Source organism: Notamacropus eugenii, chromosome 5 (genome assembly GCF_028372415.1).
Source record: "Notamacropus eugenii isolate mMacEug1 chromosome 5, mMacEug1.pri_v2, whole genome shotgun sequence".
NCBI classification, from domain to species: Eukaryota; Metazoa; Chordata; class Mammalia; order Diprotodontia; family Macropodidae; genus Notamacropus; species Notamacropus eugenii.
Window position 1 is genome coordinate 430,046,879 of NC_092876.1, and position 20,375 is coordinate 430,067,253.

The 20,375-nt window shown below is 37.7% G+C and overlaps 1 protein-coding gene across 1 annotated transcript in view; it reads left to right on the forward strand.

Moving 5' to 3' along the window:
- The window catches only part of EFHC2 (EF-hand domain containing 2), a 241,234-nt gene that overhangs the window by 134,687 nt on the left and 86,172 nt on the right, over positions 1-20,375 (forward strand). Inside the window, exons 8-11 of the mRNA XM_072615117.1 lie at positions 5,017-5,182; positions 10,757-10,899; positions 13,451-13,647; positions 16,836-16,969. Of these exons, the coding sequence (XP_072471218.1) occupies positions 5,017-5,182; positions 10,757-10,899; positions 13,451-13,647; positions 16,836-16,969 (640 nt within the window). The remainder of the gene's footprint in view (positions 1-5,016; positions 5,183-10,756; positions 10,900-13,450; positions 13,648-16,835; positions 16,970-20,375) is intronic.

The window sequence follows — 20,375 nt, forward strand, 5'->3', positions numbered from 1 at the left end:
TAAAAGAACTGACATACCACTTCACACTTATCAGAAATGACAAATGCTGGGGGAAGGGGGTGGATGAGGGAAAATAAGTACACTAATAAACTGTTGGTGAAGTTATGAATTGCTACAATCATTCTGGAGAACAATTTGGAACTATACCCAAAGGGCTATAAAACTGTGACCCAACAATGCCCTTTGACCCAACACTGCTGCTACTAAGCCTGTATCCCAAAGAGATGAAAAGGAAACGAATTTACAAGTGAAAAAATATTTCTAGCAGATCTTTTGTGGTGGCAAAGATTGGAAATTGAGGGGATTCTCATCCACTAGTTGTGGAATGACTGAACAAATTGTGGCATATGATTGTGATAGAACACTATTGTGCTATAAGAAATGGCAAGGGAGATTGTTTCAGAATAAAAACATGGCAAGATCTGTATACCCGATTCAAAATGAAGTGCGAACTGGGAAATCATTGTGTATAATAACACAGCAATGTTATAATGATAACCAACCGTGATCAACTTGGCTTCTTTAGTCAATGCAGTAATCCAAGGTAGTCCTAAGGAACTCATGTCCATCTCCAGAGAGAGAATTGATGAATTCTGAATGCAAATTGTAATATATAATTGTAAATATAATAAAGTATATAAATTGTATGTATAATTGTATACTTATAATTGTATATATAAGTATATAAATTGTAAATATAATTTTCTCGCTCTATTTTTTGCTTTTCTTCATATATGACTAATATGGAAATATGCTTTGCATAATTTCTTATGTATAATTGATATTTTGATTGCTTTCTCAGTAAATGGGGGAGGGCTGGGAAGGAGGAAAAGAATTTGGTTTTTGATATGAAGAGAAAATAATATTAAAATAAATAACAAATATTTTAAAAATTAAAAAAGAAAAAGACATTTTTTTTCATGGTTCCATAATAGACATTTACTGAAATTTGGTGTCATTTCCTACCAGCTATCCATGCTGAGACTGGGCAGCCACAGATCATTGGGAAAGGATAGTTTGAAATTCATTTTGGAAAAAAGATTTAGCAAATATGTAAAGACATCTTTAACTTTAAAAAAGTTCTTATTAAATCTCCATAAATATGGATGAGATATTGGAGGTGTCAGAACATTTAGAACTCTAGGATCTAGTTGAGATTTGCTCCACAGAAAGACTCTAATGAAAAATTAGAGAATTGTGAATGTTGCTGAACTTGGAAGGGTAAGGTGCCAAAGCTTGGAAACTTGAATTTATGGCAATATTAATGAGATCTTGGTTGTTCCTGTGAGCTCGAGTGGCTTTGGGAATTTATTAGAGTTTCGTAGGGAAATGCAGGTTAAGACTGCACTCTCTGGGCCAGAAATATTAAAATAGGAATATGATATGAGAAATCAGAGCAGTACAGTGAAACCCCTTCCTCACTGTGGGGGCACTAGGTGGCACTGTTGGAGTGCAAGAAAGTGCTAGACAATGTTCCTTTAGTTGCATAAATGCAGCTACAAAGAAACTGTAGTTGAGAAAATAACCTGTTACAAAACTCATTATTCTTTTGTACTTATGAAATGAATGTTTGATTAGGTTGCAATTCAGCCCATAGCCCTCCCAGGGTTTGGAATGGTGTATATTATGTTGGAGAGTATGCCTTCTGTTATTACTGGGACTGGTTTTTTCTACCTCATTTCCTACAAAACAATCATGAATTTCTAACCATCTCTCCATCCCCCATGGTAAAGGTGGTCTCCTAGAAACAGTAGTGCAAAACAATACTCGTGTGTGTGTGTGTGTGTGTGTGTGTGTGTGAGAGAGAGAGAGAGAGAGAGAGAGAGAGAGAGAGAGAGAGAGAGAGAGAGACAGAGAAAGAGAGAGAGAGAGAGAGAGACAGAGAGAGACAGAGAGAGAGAGAGACAGAGAGAGAGAGACAGAGAGAGACAGAGAGACAGAGAGAGACAGAGAGAGAGAGAGAGAGAGAGAGAGAGAGAGAGAGAGAGAATTAGTAGTAATTCTTACCATAGTGATGTTTTTTGTCAAAGGTATCCTTCTGTAATTATGTAAGTTAGAAAAATTTTAACTTTCCTGTTAGCCCAGCATGAAATAGCAGTAGGGCAAACTCCAAGGTTTACTTTGACGCAATTCTGAACAAAGAATCCTCCCTCCCCCTTATCCCTCCAATCTCCCCTCAGCCTTAATATTTCATAGTACTTTCCCTCAAATATTGAAAATTTCCTTTTGCAAACTTTTTTCTTTTGTCAAAGTTCTGACATGAATTTAACACATACTTGTATAAGAGGGAAATTGGCTGCTTCATTGTTTTTACCTGGAGCAACCTGACCCTTTTAATAGGCAGTTAGTGGCAGATCAAAAGCCTTCCTCTTTCCACCTTTCCCCTCTTCCCTACAAAAAAGTCTAGCTTGTATATGAGACTTGCCAGTCACTTGTACAGTATGCTAGATAATACATTAGTCAATTGTCCCTGCTGGAAGCTCCCTGTAGGGGTGAGCTGGGGAGAGATACTAGATGGTTCTTTCCTTGTTTTGTGTTCTTGCCAACCTGTCTTCTATGAACAGTTTCTGCTAGTGGAGGAATGGGGACAAGGCTCTTCCAGGAATTATTCTTAGGGAGATTTCAAACAGACGATGCTGATATGATCAAAGCAGAAACAAGTTGAAAAAAAAATCCGTACCCAAGTTACAAATGGACCCTAAATTTTAGGTGTTTGATCTGTAGCGACTGATCTATTTAAAAATTTATCTATTAAAAAGATTGCTGTGGTAAAACAAATGAACCCAACAAAACCCTGAAGTATCCATTTTATAGAAGTATGTGTTCAAAATTTACTATTCTTTGTCAGAACTTTGACAAAGAAAAAGAAAAAAATTAACTGAATGAATTCCCTCTCAGAATTATAAAATATGAAAATTTAGGAAAGGCCTAGAATGAGCTATGCTTTGAAAGGATAGCATGCCAGCCCCCATTCAGCAGCAGGCATAACAGTGAGCATGAAGCACGATAGACAACCCTGACCTCGCCACTTTGCCACTTAATAGAGCTATAACTGTGGCCATTTGTAAGCCATAGCTTCTCATCTGTAAAATGAAGAATCATCTTTGCACTGTCCACCTCCTATGGTGGTTGTAAGAAAAGCACTGATCAACCGTATAGGCTATGTGAGCGTACACAATATTACTGCCTTTTATTTATTTAAGTACGCATTTACTTTCTAGACGTACTGTGCAGATAATTGCCTAAAAGTTGTCTGACCATAAAAAAATTTACCAATTCACTCTCCTCTTCCTTCCTCCCAATCCTTCCGTCTTCCACAGACTAAGAAGAAATTAATGAAAGCAACATTATATACCACTCAACACAAACTCATTTGTTTTGAGAGAGCAACCAGCTGACTTTTCAAACTTAAAAAGAAAATCTATTACATCTTAGTACCACTGCAGTGCAATTTTAAAGTCTCTTTAATTTTAAGATAATTTTAAGGGGGGAACCTGGTATAGCAGTTGACATGAAGAAAGTGGTCTTTTAATTAAGGTAGTGAAATGAGACAGTAAATTGAGACATTGTTTTCCTATAAACTTCTCCTATTACTGTCTTATCTAATAATATGTTCAATAACTTAATATTTAATTACATATGAATGTTATGAAGATAAAATGTATCATTCACACATTCACACACACACACACACACACGCACTGCCCAGAATGCATTACTTGGTTAATCATCTAAAGACATCCCCCTTACTTTCCTGACATATTCAATCAGTTGCCAAATCTTATTGTTTCTACATCAACCCATCTCTCATGTACACTCTTTCTTCTTTATTCATATAGTTACCACCTCGTTCAGACCTTCATCATCTCTCACAATAGCCTAATTGGTCCCTTGCCACATGTCTTTCCACTGCAATGCATCATCCACATAGTTGCCAAAGTGATTTTTCTAAAGTGCAGGTCTGACTATGTCCAAGGCCCTCCACCCTCAAAAAATGTAGTGGATCTCTATATCTCTGGCATTTAAACATCTTTACAACTGGCCCTTTACTACCTTTCCAGGCTTTTTACACCTTACCTGCTTTCTACCCACCCTGTAATTCAGCCATACCAGCTTATATGCTGTTTCTTATATAACATCTCCTTTGTCCCAGTTTTTGTACTGGATGCCCTCCAGCCTGGAAAACTCTCCCTTTTCACTTTTTGACTCTAAGAATCCTTGGCTTCCTTTAAAATTCTGCTCAAATGCTGCTGTCTGCTGGAAGTCTTTCCCAGCCCTCAGCTGCTGTTGTCTTCCCTTCTAAGTTTACCTTGTTATCTGATATATGTGCTTGCCTTTCCCTCTGTAAGCTCCTTGAGGGCAGGTACTGTCCTCCCCCCTCCTCTCCCCTCCCCTTTTTGCCCTTTTGTATCCTCGGGGGTTGGCACAGTGCCTGACACTTGGTAAACCATTTATGCTTGTTGATTAATTGATTGATTACTGTGGCTTTTCAGAAGGTTGAGGTAATATATGAAAAAAGAGATCAGAGAGGAAGGATTGAAAAAGAGCTAAGTCCGTTCCTTTTTTGAATGGAATTCTTTTAATGAATGATTTTAAATCTGTATAGTAGTTCTGGTTGAAGGCAGAAGAAGGGTAAAATTACAGGTTAAAAATGTGGATATGGGTGATAAGTTTTCTACATTTTTTAAGCATAACTTCATATCTCTCAGTAAATTAGGAAAAACAACCAAATAAAAGGAATCTTATCTAAAAATCAGCACATAGTGACAAAGAATAAATGTTATTTTACTTCTGCTGTTTAGACTTTTTTCTCCCCTATTTGAATGTGTAGACCACTTTGTGAATTCTGTGGTTTTTACAAACGTGATTGAAACGTATTCTCCCAGGGTTATGCTATATTTTTAAAATAGTTCACACAGATCTTTGCGTTCATCCTAAAATCAAAGCAGATCTTTCAAAATGGCCCTAATGAGAGCACTAAAGCACTGACACTTTGTTTCCTGTGTTTTGTTATAGTGGACTTTAATCCAATTCCATACAAGAATCCTCCGCCTCCCAAAGCAGAAAGGACATTTCCACCCTACCATGGATATGGCTCTGAAGAGGATTCTCTTTGTTCCTGCTTAGGACTTATGCCCAAACCACCCCAGAAAGATTTCAAGAAATTTATGGAAAAAGACAGGTATCTGAACATAAGTTCTTCTCCCTCTGCCTCACGTAATTTCTAAATTTCCTCCTTGAGATTTAGAATATACATCATGTGCTAACGATAAATATTCTAGTCACCCAATTTACAATTCAGTGAAATGTTGCTGTGATAATAGCCGAATATAGCTTGTTCTTGCATGAGTCCTCGTTTGTAACATGTATCAGCTAAAGCCCCATAAAATAAATTAATGTTCTAACTTAGATTATATTTTCTCATACATAACTCATAAGATAGCAACTCCCTAGAAAATGTTATAGGGATGTTTCATTGATTTAAAAGTGTTATTCAGTATTTGAAAGTTTTTTGGTTGAGTTCAATGATCAATAAATTATTTATGCTGTCAAAATGATGCTTTTTAAAGGTAGCCTATATGGCAGGAACTTATTTCCAAATGCATGGAAAAATCAGCCCCCAAAGTCATATATACTGAATGTTTTCCATTGCCTCTCTGGTTTATTCTTCCACAGGGAGAGGAGGCATTGGAGGAAGAAGTATGTAGTCATAGACTAGTGAGCAATAGTACTCAGGCGGAAAATTATAGTGTCTTACATATGGGAAATAATGGGATGGGAGAACTGTAAAAAAGAATTGCAGAAGAAATGGAAGGGCGTGGGAGAATGAAAAGTCAGCACTGGGGCTGGTAGAATCAGACTTGAATTCAAGTCCTTCTTTGGACAGATATTGGCTGGGTTGTCTTAGACAAGTCAAAATCTCTTGTACTGAGCAACTCTAAGACCATGAAGTTTTTTCTTTTTTTAAGACCATGTAGGTGCTCTGTACACTGTTGTGTGCACTTGTTTGAAGTTTGGGTTCAGTCGGATAAAATTGACACAATGTAGGGATGCTGCTTTCCAGTATTTTGAGGTATATACAACAAAAAGATGACTGCATAGTGATTGATACATTTTTGGTTAGCAATTGCTTTAAATTGGCACAAATTTTTCTAGATATGAGAGTAAGCTGTTACCTAAGCACTCTTGTCTTGAAATGAAGTCTGTTTGCATTTTAATCTCTTATACGGGAGAATAAGATATTTTATTGGAAATTCCACTCTATACTTATTGGTGATATAATGACTCCAGCAGAAAAATTCTATTGCTTTGTAATGAGAATTGTACTTTTGATATATTGTGCTGATTGCTGTTTTTAGGGATAGTCGCCTGAAATAGGTTGGGGAATAAATTGTCCCTGTTGTAAAATGAATGTTGGAAAAAGTAATTCTCCTTGGTGAATAAATTGGTTTTGGATCTCAGGGGAACAGATTTTTTTTTTAGTTTGAGGCATTCTTTTCCCATTTTGCCTGTACTATACTTAAGGAGTTCTGATTATAAATAGTATGCTTCTTTTTCTAATTCACAAGTGGTCATGAAAACCACATTCTTAGTGACATATGACTTGCAGATTAATACTATTCTGTCACCTGGGTTGGTCCTGCAGGTACAGATGTCTCTAATTATGCCTCGTTCTGCCTACTAATCACTGTGTCCAGAATGGGCTTCCATCAAGCTCCACCCAAACCTATGACCCCGTTTCCATAGTAACCAGTACAATTCAGCAAGGAGTTCTGTGCATAAGCCAGAATAAACTAAGGTTTTAAAACTGTAAAAACCTAAGAAACAAAAGACCCAGCAAAAGAAAATAAGGCGGTTCATGGATGAAGCAAACTACCTTAAAAAATAACATATACTTTTAGATATAAGATTATATGACATATATCCCATGTTGCTTGACCACGAATTGGGGGACAAATTACAGTAAAACTTTAGTTGTTCTTTAGAGAGAAATAAAATTGAAGGAATAAGAATTTCAGTTGCCAATAAAGCAGGGCTTCTTGACTACCAGTGGGAGAAATACTGCTGAGGGTAATAATAGAATCTTTGAGCTGGAAGAGACCTTGGAGATCAGCTAATTCAACTTCATCAGTTTTCTGATGAGGAAACTGAGGCACATGACAATGAACTAGTCAACTTGACATGGGTAGCCTAGGAATGGGATAAGGAGAGATCTCCAGTTCCTTCACATTTCCCACAAAGTATCTCTTTTTTTCCCCTCAGCGTTCCAGCTCAGCTCTTCAGCTGTTCGGAATAATTTTCTTCTAACTCTTATACCTTGCTCTATTAGCTCTTGCCTCTTTGGTCTCCTCACAAAGGCATAGTTTTGAGGAGGGGAACTGCCTATCTGTGCCACTGTGGCTACTGCTCTATGTGGGTAGGAGAAAACCCCTTCCCTCTACATGTTCCTTTTGGAGAATTTTTAGAAACTTTTGCTCGAGGAAAACTCCATCCTTTCGTCTTGATCCCCAAAAAACTTCCTAAGATGACAAATGATACAGTGCCCAGGTCTTTAGCAAGTTAGGCCCCTTCACAAGGCAGCTAGTTCAAACTTTGCCAGAAGTACCACTGCATTTTTTTTAAAGGATAGATATAGTTCCAGGCTATAAGGAACAGGGATTGAGATAAAAACAAATGCAAACAATGTAAGAGTATTTATAAACATTTGTTGTTTTACTCAGTCACTTTCAGACATGCCCAACTCTTTGTGACACCATCTTGGGGTTTTCTTGGCACAGATAATGGAGTGGTTTGCCATTTTCTTCTCCAGCTCATTTTACAGATGAGAAAACTGAGGCAAACAGGCTTAAGTGACTTGTCCAGAGTCATATAGCTAGTAAGCATCTGAGAGGAAATTTGAACTTATGAAGATGAGTCTTGCTGACTCCGGACCTGGCACTCTATCCACTATGTCACAGAACTGCCCTAGTGGAGAGTGTTAAACTATATGACAATGTCTGAATACTGGAGAAATTAGGAGATCATGCAAGGTTTGACAAAATATGTAGGACTTGACTAGGACCTTGAAAGGCAGGTGGGATTTGGGATAGGCAGAAAGGGAGAATGAGGAAGGTATTGCAGATGGAAGTAATAAGAATGGTGACAGAAGCATAAAGGAGCATGGCAAAGGAGAGTAGACAAGTTGGCTTGACTAAAGGGGGGGTGGGGTAGGAGTCTCTGTTGAGCAATTGAAAGAAAAATTGCATAGGGAGCAATTAGCCTAGTTATGGAGGGCCATTAGAGCTAGGTGGAGAGCAGATCAATAATGTGGTGGGAGAAAGACAGCCATTTCTTGATGCTAGGTTTCTTTCTCAAAGACCCAATTCACTCAGGAGCACATAGATTGGATAACAATAGGTCCTGCCCGAGCACCTCTTAATGGTTATTTTTGGGGGCCCCCCTGTTTCAGAGTGAATGTCAATATTAACTGTATCTCTTTTGGCCAGCATCCCTGAGGGTCTTCCCATCCCAGTTTAATTTTTTCTGGTGGGGGGGGGATTAAAAGAGCCATCTCTTGACTCACCTCTTAAAGAGGTCTATTCATTGAATGGGCATTGCTTCACTCAAAGTGAGAACCTAAAAAGACCTTAGCTTAATAAAAGGACCAGGGTCTCCCATTGCATCCTGGGCCACCTCCAGTCATCCTGATCTATATCTGGCCACTGGACCCAGGTGGTTCTGGAGGAGAAAGTGAGGCTGGTGACCTTGCACAGCCCTCCCTTACTCAAATCAAAGTCAAATACATACAAAGTCATCTCCCTGATGTCAGGGTCCTCTTTGAGAACAAAGGACAGATGCAGCAGCAACCAACCTGTAGCAGAGTGAGCACTGGATTTGGAGACTCGGAGATATTTATTCAAATGTAGGATCTGGAATATGTTACTATTGATATGACTTTGGTGAAGTCTCTTAGACTCTCTGGGCCTCAGTTTCCTTCTTTGTAAAATGTGGAGGCTGGACTAGATAGTCTTTAAAGCCTCATCCAGTTAACCAGGAAAGTAACATGATTGACACTAATGATTAAATAAGATTAGATATATATTTGCTACTGAATTACTTTAATTTTCCTAAATATTTAGTCTTTTTAGTTTCTTACTTCACTGATGAGATCTACAGTCATAGCTTTACATGAAAGAGTGTGAAATCCTTAACATTCTTTTATAGCTTGTATATATTGTGGAAGTCTAAGATCAGAGAATAGTAATAAAAATATATATTTGATTTTGAATTAAACTACTCACTTAGAAGCTTTAGTGGAAATTAAGTACTATAATTTATAAATTAGCAGTATAAATTACATGGCATATATGTTATTAGTGTTTCACAGAGGGCAAAACTATTATCATATTTATTTCTAGATATCAAAAGACTGATCTCTACCTTATAAGAGAGTGGGCTGCTAGAGAAGAATGGACATTGTGGGTTTAATAATAATTAAAATTTCGCAGAGAACTGGAAACTGAAGGGGCACCCCTCACTTCAGGAATGGCTGAGCAAGTGATGGTATATGCATGTGATAGAATCCTGTTGTTCTTTAAGAAATGATAAACAGGGTGGTTTTAGAAATATTTAGGAAGATCTGCATGAATTGATGCAGAAGCAAAGTGAGTATAATCAGGAGAACAATTTTTAAAATCATAACAATATTGTAGAGAAAAACAACTTTGGAAGACTTAAAAATTCTCATCTATGGAATGACCAACCACAGTTCCAGAAGACTTATAAGAAGACATGGTACTCACCTACTGAGAGGTGATGAACTCAGACTGAGACATTTTTTCTTGGATGTGGAATTTGTTTTGCGTATCTATACGTATTTGTGATATGAGTTTTGTTTTTTCTCCCTTCAAATTATAGATTTGTGACCCCTTGATTGTATGGCAAAAGATTTTTCCTCATAGGGAATGCCTGGTATGAAAAGATCACCTACTAATGCAGTTCACAAGCAGTTTATGACTCAGTAGGTCAGTCTTAAGAGTTGCTTGAGATTGAGAAAGGTTAAAAGATAAAAGACTGGCCCAGGATGACACAGCTAGTAGCTAGCAGAGGAGGAGTTTGAGTCCAGATCTTCCTCACTCTAAGCCTACCCCTCTCTCCACTATTCCATGCCACCTCTCTGAGTTAGGTGATATTATTTTATTGGTGGGCAGCTAGGTGCCACAGTGGGTAGAGCACTGGGCCTGGTATCAGGAAGACCTGAGTTCAAATCTGGCCTCATATACTTACTAGCTGTGTAACCCTGGGCAAGTCACTTAACCTTGGTTGCCTCACTTTCTTCATCTGTAAAATGAGCTGGAGAAGGAAATGGCAAACCCCTGTGGTATCTTTGCCAAGAAAAGTCTAAATGGTGTCATGAAGAGTCAGACACAACTGAAATGACTGAACAACAACATTTTGTCCATTACTCAGGTACATGGCAACAACAGGTGTTCTTATATGTTGGGGGGGTCATCTCCTGGAATATCTAGAACCTTCCCATTTTAGGATCTTCTCGTTTACTTTGAAGAATTTATTTTGCAGTTTGAAGTTACAATATTACCTTTTAGCATGTTCAGATAAAATTGCATATCTTATAATGGAAAGAGATTAAGGCATGGGGAACCTGAGACTTTGAGGCCACAGGCCCCCCACCCCTGGTTAAATACATCTGAAAGAAGAAAAAAGATCAAAATGTTGTAACCCTTCGTTTTTGTCCTGTTTTCCCATTCCTGTTTAGCTTTGGCCTTATGAGTCATGTACTTCGGTTTCTTGCAAAACTTGACACAGAAGACTGTGTTGACAAGGAACGAAGATTCATCATTTCGTATTATCTCAGTGATGACACCATTTCGGTGTATGAGCCTCGAATGAGAAACTCAGGTAAGAGATTCAGAGTCATAGATTTAGAACCAGAAGGGACCTGAAAACTTATCTAGTCCAGCCCATGCATGGGTGAAAAAACAGAGGGTCGGCTATGTAGCACAGTGGATAGAGCACTGGCCCTAGAGTTAGGAGGATCTAAATTCAAATCTGGCCTCAGACACTTACTAGCTGTGTGACCCTGGGCAAGTCACTTAACCTCAATTGCCCCCCCCCCCCAAAAAAAAAGAAAAGAAAGAAAAGAAAAGAAAAATAAAAAAAAGAGGTTCAAAGTGGTACCATTCAGATAAGAGCAGTAATTAGCAGACTTGGACCTTGAAACTCAGTGACCTCATCTACAGCTCTGACCACTACACGACAATTCTTTTATAACATTTGATAATACATTATTCTAAAACATAGTAAGGATGGTCTACATGCCTGATTTGCATCCTCTAAATGTCAACATGTGATCTTGACATTTTTTTTCCTTCTTAGCATTTATTTCTTTCTAGCATGCTTTGCAAATATTTTTCTTCACCTTCTGAGACATTTTGAGAAATTCCCTATTTGGGTAAATACCTTGGCTTCTAACTTAAGTCTCTTCTTGGATAGTTTACCTCTTGCATCAAATACTAACCCTTCTCTTTGGTACCGCAAGCTCTTCACAAGTAGCCCCTTCCTATCTTTCCAAGCTTTTTACACATCAGTCCCTTACGTGCACTCTGCCGCACTGCCATACCAGCAGTTCCGCACACTCACCACACTCCATCTCCTACCTTTTCCATATGCCTAGAAGACCATATTTCCTCCTCTCTGACTATCAGATTCCCTGCCTTTCGCCAAGACTCAGCTCAAATGGTGCCTTGGGCAGGAATTCTTTTTAAAAGTCTCCGAGGCTGCTAAGGCGTTTATTCACCTTTTCACCTATTTATATACACATTATATCCTCCACTAAATTCTAAGGTCTGAGGATGAGAACTATTATCTCTTTTCCTTTGTTTCTTCAGTGCTTGGCACTGTCCCTGGGCTGTCAATCACAACAATGAGTCTATTTGGGAGATGGTAGACAGAAAGGGATCTAGACCCATGTATGACTCTCCCTTTACTGACTGTCAGCTCTTTTTAAACTACTGTTCCTAGAGATTTACTTGAACATTCCATACACCCATCAACCAACTTTCACCTGTGACTCCAAGAAGCTGTAGCATATGTGATATCTCCTCCCCAGTAAAACCATCTTGGCAGACAGGTTACACTAGAATGAGGGTAACTGATGGACCTCAGACCCATTGGTGAGTTAGGGGGATACACGTGAAGACTTTCTCATGGGCAGATGAGAGCAATGTGTTCTTGTGTGCCATGAAGCTGATAGAAGCAGGGTCTGTGGAGTGCTTAGAACTCTGTCAGACATTGAAGATGCCATGGTCATCCATTGCTTCCCCACACATTGCCAGTTGTTTTGACTTTTGCCTTAGCACTGGACTTCGGTGACTCTGGAAGAAAGAGTGAAGCTGACACAGCTCCAATCCATGCACAAGTCAAGACATCACCCATCATCCACTATTTTACTATTTTATTCTGTTGTTATTTCTGACACTTTATCCTCATGCTAACATCGTGATGTCATTGTTCCTCTTAAAATATGAAGGATGAACAACAAAAGCATTATTCCTACTTTACAGCTGAGGAAAGTGAGGCCAACAGGTTGAGTGCATTGCCCAGGATCCCAGAACCAGCAAGTATCTGAGGCCCAATTTGAACTCAAGTCTTTGTCACTCCAGTCTAGCCCCACCTTATTGACCTCTACTCATGAAGTACTTCACACGAGTGCAGCAGCCAATTACAGTCTTCATATACATATCTAATTAGCACTTAATTATAAATCTGCCTCACATCATTCTCTTACCATTTGCCATATGTCTGTTAGTATGTCCATATATATATGCTATTTAGTTCCTTGACTAGACTGCAACCTTGTTGTTTGTTTGTTTTTGGAGGGAGGAAGGCAGGGCAATTGGGGTTAAGTAACTTGTCCCAGGTGATTGTAACCTTCTTGAGGGAGGAATAAGACTCTTCTTTAAGCCCTGTAACAACCAAAATAGAACCCTCAATAAATACATGAATGAATTTACCATTGCTTAAATGAGGAAGACAGTAGACAGAAGAGAGGTCGTAGCCCTTCATTTTAGGAGAATACAACCATTCCAGTGCTCTTTAACTCACTTGCCTATTGTTCTAAATGAACACTGATGTGAAATAAAAGTCTAGATTAAGTTATATGCCCTGTGTAGTTTACGAAAAAACATAGTATTAATGGAGAGAATCATGGATGTGGAAGCCTGGATTCCAGCCAGGGGACAGCCCATAAATCCTGCCATATTTCTAAGACACTTTTTTTCTATCCACGTGATTGTATTACCTGTTTCAGGTGCTGAGCGAATCTCTTTACCATTTGAAAGGTGCGATAGAAATGTGAGTTACTTTTTACAAAAAGCAAGGCGCAAAAATTTGTTTGTTTGTTTGTTTTAGAGCAAGAACTAATTATTTGCCATACATTCCCTTTCTCTAGGGATACTTGGTGGGAAATTCCTGGAAAGAGATCGCATTAGGAAACCTGGACAGTTACTTTATAAGAGCGAGCCCTCTGAGTTCTTCAAGGCTCAGGATCTATTTGTTGGGGCCCACGTTTGCTTCAACGGTCACAACTTCATTTTGTTGAATGGTGATGAATATGCCTTCACCTACATGGAACAGCATCCGGATGAGGTGAATAGGCCTTCTTCTCTCTCTCCACTTTTTGTCTTGCCTTCTCAGCAAACTGCATGCTTTCTCCCTCCACACACAGCATCCCTATTTCTCTCCCACCCCTCCATTTGATCACCAGTTTTATATTGTTCATTCGTGTAGGAATCTGGCATGTATAACGGAGTGGCAAACTCAGCCATAGGTCTTTCCACAGAGACCAGTTCATTGTCTGGTCTCTTTATGCCTCTGTGATGGTGCCTCTGGGGATCATGAATTCAGGTCACACTAATGATACAAACCCACACACTTCAATCAAGTTTCCTGGTTTTTATGCTGATATGGCCACCATTACAGAAAATGATTCAGCTATAGAAAAGCAATCAAATTTGGCAGCACATATTGTGTTGTTCCAGTTCATTTGCTTATACTGATAATAAAGAAATAGATATTAACCCAACAGCAATCCTACAGGAATCTGATCACTGTTATGGCTGCAGCTTCTTACAGCAAGGGTCACCTGAGGCGTTGGTATAAATAAGAAACCAGGAAGAGATAAGCTCAATCCATTTTGAAAGAATTAGGGGAAGCTTGCTATGAGGAAGCCAGAAGAAAGAGGCAGAGGAATGCTACTGCTCTTAGTATATTATAATATTTCCAAGTAGGTAAGTAATGATAATAAAAAAAATTGGGGATTTACATAGTGCAGAAGTAGGGAACCTGTGACCTTGAGATCACACGTGGCCTTCTAAGTCCTTGGATGCGGCCTTCTGAGTCCAAGTTTTATAGAACCAGTCCTTTTATTAAAAGGATCTGTTTTGTGAAGTTTGGATTCAGTAAAAGGGCTGCACTTGAGGACCTAGAAGGCCACATGTAGCCTTGAGGCCACAGGCTTCCTTCCCCCGATATAGTGTTTTTGCATTAAAGAACTCAATATGCAAGCATTCACAAATAGTCTGGGAACTATTTGCCAATTTGTGTTAAGATAAAATTATATTATCATCTATTTAACAGAATGATGATAATTTTTTTTGTCATTACTGTTCAGTTGTTTCAGTCATGTCCAGCTTTTGGTGACCCTATTTGGGGTTTTCTTGGCCATTTCCTTCTCCAGTTCATTTAACAGATGAGGAAACTAAAGTAAACAGGGTGACGTGACTTGCCCAGGGTCACACAGCTAGTAAAAGTCTGAGGCTGGATTTGAACTTAGACCAGCGCTCTATCCACTGTGCCACCCAACTGCCTGATGAAAATTTTACATGAGTGTAATAATATTCATGTAGCATTTTGATGAAGATACTATCAGTATTATCTCATCTGGCCTTAAAATGTTCCAGTTGGATAAATTGCTAAAATAAATCTCAACAAATTAAATCTTTTTGTCAGAGATGATTAGACAGTAAGTTAGAGAAAATTGTCAGATTGTACATTTTAAGGAATGGACTGTGATTTGGGGAGCTGATGTTTGAACTTGATAGTCCTTTCCTTCCTTTCAAGTCATTGAGATCTCAGTTTTCCAAATGGCAGGAAAAAAATAAGATACAAATATTTTTAAATAATTAAAGATTATGCAAAGTTTTAAAGTGCATGTTTTTCAAAATTTCACTACATGAAAGATAGAAATTTGGTTTAATATGATGCAGATTTTCATGCCCACATGTCCCTTAATCAGTCTGGCAAATAACTCAAGAGCATGGATAAACATAATAGAATTATTCATCTACCTGTCAAATTTGTGTCATCTCATTTATCATGTTAGACCCCTTACAAACAATCACACAGAGAAACACTAGTGTAAATCAAGACATGCACTGGGATGTTGTACAGGCATAGAGGGAATGATGGAGGAATGAGGGAAGAAAGGTTGGTTCTTAAGTTTTATTAAAATTCCTTCACTCACCGCAGTCTGGTTTCTTTCAGGCCTGGGGTCTAAATAACCACCGGTTTACTAACATAGTTAATTGTAATAATTGTCCTACTCTGATGAGTAGGTAGGTAAAAGCCATACATTTATCATGCCTAATTCTATTGGAAGGCAAATTGTTTATTTCAGGTTCATAGCAAACAGAGGGCCTCTGATGTCAATGGGGTAAAAGGAAGAGGCCCAACATAGATGCAATTGAATTTTATGCTGAACTGAAGGAGAAGAGATAGAGCAGGGAGATGAGGATGCCTTCATTTACTTGGCAGCCAGGTGACACAGTGGAAAGAATGAGGAAGCCCTGAGTTCAAATTCTGCCTCAGACCCTTAGTAGCCTCTCTCACATCTCAGTTTCTCCATCTGCAAAATAGAAATAACACTTTGAAATGCTATATAAATGCTAGTGTTTTATTATTGAGGAACATGAAGCCTTCAATTCAATTTAACAAGAATTTATTAAACACCTTCTCTGTGCAAGGTGTTATATTGGCTATACAAAACTAAAATCAAACCCACTCTGCCCTGAGGCTCCCAGGGTTTCCTTGATTAGATCAAAACCCTTTGCTTTATAGTTCTCAGCCTCCCAGATGCTGTTGGACCCTCAAGGAATACAGAGAGGTCTAAGTTTCATGGATAGATAGCAGCTGCTTGAGGGGTTCTTTAATCTTCAGTTACCATTAGACAAATTGACCCAAGAAAGGCAACAAACTGTCTAGGAGAAGTAGTTAAGAGAGCTTCATTTCAGTTTTGACCACATAGGTAAGGTGATGTTATGGCGAGGTGCATTTGAAGGCTATGCAAGTTGAAGCACACTAAAGTAATGAGTTTTTCACCTTAGTTTAAAATATCCCCACCCTACCCTATATTGGTGTTACCATGACAAAATGCTCTACTTTCCCTCTAATTTTTGAAGTTTTGTGTTTAATAAAAGAAAATCTATTTTATTTTAAGGGAAAAAGCATTTGCTTTTAGTTTCTCTTCAATATCTAGTAAGAAACTTTATGATCATAAAGAATTGACTAGGGAAATTATTTTTTTGCAGGTTTGTTAATTACTTTAAATTTAAACCACTGTGATTTATCTCCTTATTTTACTCATCTGGAAAACCTAAAGTTACACAAAAATAGGAATTTTACTTGTTTAACATTAGCAGAATTGGTCCCACTAAGTCTTTAGCTATGTTTCTTTACATTTAAATACACATGCATATGTATACATATATTATGCATGTGCATGTGTATATGTTTACACACACACACACATATCCCTATCCATATCTTTTCTTTTTTAGTTTCCTATGAGCAACGTTGAGCTTATCCTGAAAAAATTGAAAGATATCGGAAGCCCCAGTGCCAGAGACATCAAGCTGATCTTTGCATCCATTGATCCTCTGCACACAAAGGTACTGGACTATGAAACTTTCAGGTAAGAATGTGGGAGGCCATCTTTTCTTTTTCCTTTAAGACTTCACAGTAGGTATTAACAATAGACTATTTCCAGGAGTCTGTATATTTTATGGTGGCATTTTTTTCTTTTCTTATTACGATATGTGATCAATTTTTATGCAGAATATACAATACTATATGGAGTAGATATAATTATTAGTTACTGAACTATGGGGCAGGAGCTGTCATTTTTCACATTTGTGTTCCTAACACCTAGCAAAGTACTTTGTATACTGTGGGCCAGTTGAATTGAATGTGAAAAGAAATTCACATAGAGACACAAGAAACAGCAAGCTGGCAACAGCTTCTTCTAAGTCATGACATTGAAACAGCAGAAAAATACTAGGGATCTCCAAAGCAAAAAAGGGAAAATTGTAAGCACAAATGAAAAACTGCCGCAAAAGACTTTGAAATAAGGAAAAGGGGCCATCAGAGGACAAGGTGGATAAATAGTGTCATGAAAGCAATGAACATGAGTTTGGATAGACTTCTGGAGATAGTAGAGGATAGAAAGGCCTGGCATGCTGTGGTCCGTGGGTTCATGAAGAATCAGACACAATCCAACAACTGAACGACAACAACAAAACATAGTCAAATAGAATTCCTGAAGGAGATGAGGCAAGAGTTGCTCAGTGTTTTTATAAATGAAATAAGAGTGTTGGAGGCAGTATTTAAAAGAAATAAGAACCAGGGAAGAAAGAATTGGAAAAGGAATTTTCAACAGATTTACAAAATCTTACCCAAAAAATAAACTCCCTGAAAATTTAAATGGGTTCAATGGGAGCCAATGACTCCATGAGACAATAAGAATTATTAAAACAAAGTCAAAAGACTGAAAATATAGAAAAAAATTATAAGGTATCTTATAGCAAAAACAACTGACTAGATTTTGTAAAAAAGAAAAAAAATTAAGCATGATTGAACTACCTGAAAGTCATGACCAGAAAACTAGTCAAATTATCATATCTCAAGAAATCTTAAAGGAAAACTATCCAGATCTCTTAGAACCAGAAAACAGAGTGGAAATAGAAAGAATCCATCTTTCATCTCCTGAAAAAAATGCAAAATGAAAATTCCCAGGTATATCATAGCCAAAATCCAGAGTTTCCAGATGCGATACTGCAAGCAGCGGAAAAGAAAGAATTCAAAGGAACTGAAGAAGTCATAGTTTAATGGCCACCATTGGGAAGGAGTAAGAGATCTCAGAATGTGGTATTCAAGAAGGCCAAGGATTTAGACTTACAGCAAAGAACAACCTATCTAGAAAAACTGAGGACAATCCTAGAGGAGGGGAAAGGAAAGGGAAAGGAAAAGTAAAACAGTAATATCAGAAGTGTATTGTTAGAACCAATGGAAGAAACTGAGAGAGAGAGAGAGAGAGAGAGAGAGAGAGAGAGAGAGAGAGAGAGAGAGAGACAGAGACAGAGACAGAGACAGAGACAGAGACAGAGACAGAGACAGAGACAGAAAGAACTATATGCTTCAATCTGCATTCAGACTCCATAGTTCTTTTTCTCAATGTGAACAGCATTTTCCATCATGAGTCTTTTGGAGCTGTTTTAGATCCTTGCATTGTTGAGAGGAGCTAAGTCTGTCCAAGTCAGTCATAGCACATTGTGGCTGTGGCTGTGCACAAAGTTCTCCTGATTCTGCTCATTTCACTCAGCATCAGTTCATATAAGTCTTTCCAGGTTTTTCTGAAGAAGTCCTGCTCATCATTTCTTATAGCACAATAGTATTCTATTACATTATTATACCATAACTTGTTTAACCATTCCCCAACTAATAGGCATCCCCTCCATTTCCACTTCTTTGTCACCACAAAAAGAGCTGTTATAAATATTTTTGTACATGTGGGTCCTTTTCCTGTTTATTTGATCTCTTTGGGATACAGACCTAGAAGTGGTATTGCTGATTCAAAGGGTATGTACATTTTTGTAGCATGTTGGGTGTAGTTCCAAATTCTTCTCCAGAATAATTGGATCAGTTCACAACTCCACCAACAAGGCATTCATGTTCCATTTTTCTCACATCTTCTTCAGCATTTATCATTGTCCTGTTTTGTCATGTTAGCCTATCTGATAGATATGATGCTGTACCTCAGAGTTGTTTGGATTTGTATTTCTCTAATCAGTAGTGATTTAGAGCATTTTTTCATATAACTATAGATAGCTTTAATTTCTTCCTTTGAAAACTGCATGTTCATATCCTTTGACCGTTTCTCAATTGGGGAATGACGTTATTATTCTGTATTTGTATAAATTTGACTCAGTTCTCTATATATTTAGAAATGAGGACTTTATCAGAGCTTGTTGTCAAAATCCTTTCCCAGTTTCTGCTTCCCTCCTAATCCCGGTTGGTCTGGCTTTGTTTGTGCAAGAATTTTTCAATTTAATATAATCAAAATTATCCATTTTGCATTTTGTAATGTTCTCTGTCTCTTGTTTGTTCATAAATTCTTCCATTCTCCATAAATCTGATAGGTAAAATATTTCTTGCTCTCCCAGTTTGCTTGTAGTATTGCCTTTATATCTAAATCATATACTCATTTTGATTTTATTTTGGTGTGTGCTGTAAGATGTTGATCTCTGCCCAGTTTCTGCCATACTATATTCCAGTTTTCCCAACAGTTTTTGTCAAACAGTGAGTTCTTATCCCAGAAGCTGGGGTCCTTGGGTTTATAGATTGCTATATTCATAGACATACTGTGTCTGGAGTATCTAACCTATTCCACTGGTCTACTCCCTTTCTTCCTTAGCGAGTACCACACGGTTTTGATGATTGCAGCTTTATAATACAATTTGAGATCTGGTAGGGCTAGGCCAACTTCCCTAGCATTTCTTTCCATTAGTTCCCTTGATATTGTGGAGCTTTTGTTCTTCCAGATGAATTTTGATATTATTTTTTCTAGCTGTATACAGCAAGCATTTATTAAGCACTTACTTTCTACCAGATACTCAGCTTAATGCAAAGCATACAAAAAGAAAAGAAAAGAAAAAAATAATCCCTTCCCTGAAGAAGCTTACATTCTAGTTGGGAAGATGAAATATATGTCACAAATACAAAATAAATATAGAGAAGAAAAAATATTAAAAACAAAAATGAAGAATAGTGACAATGTTCAAAATAAAAAATGCAGCTAAGGGAAAGGGAAGAAAAATACAATAACATTAAAGGAAATAAAAGCAAATGTTAAAAGATAACAAATTGGAGGTATCAGAATTTTAACAGCCCAACACAGAAAAACAGTATTTTCTCCGAAAATAGCCAAATGTCAAACTATGTTTAACTGTAAAACAAGAAAAATAATGAAATAGCATTAAACCCTAAAAATGACAATTCAGGAAACCAAGACAAAATTTGTATTTATCTTTAATGCATATAGG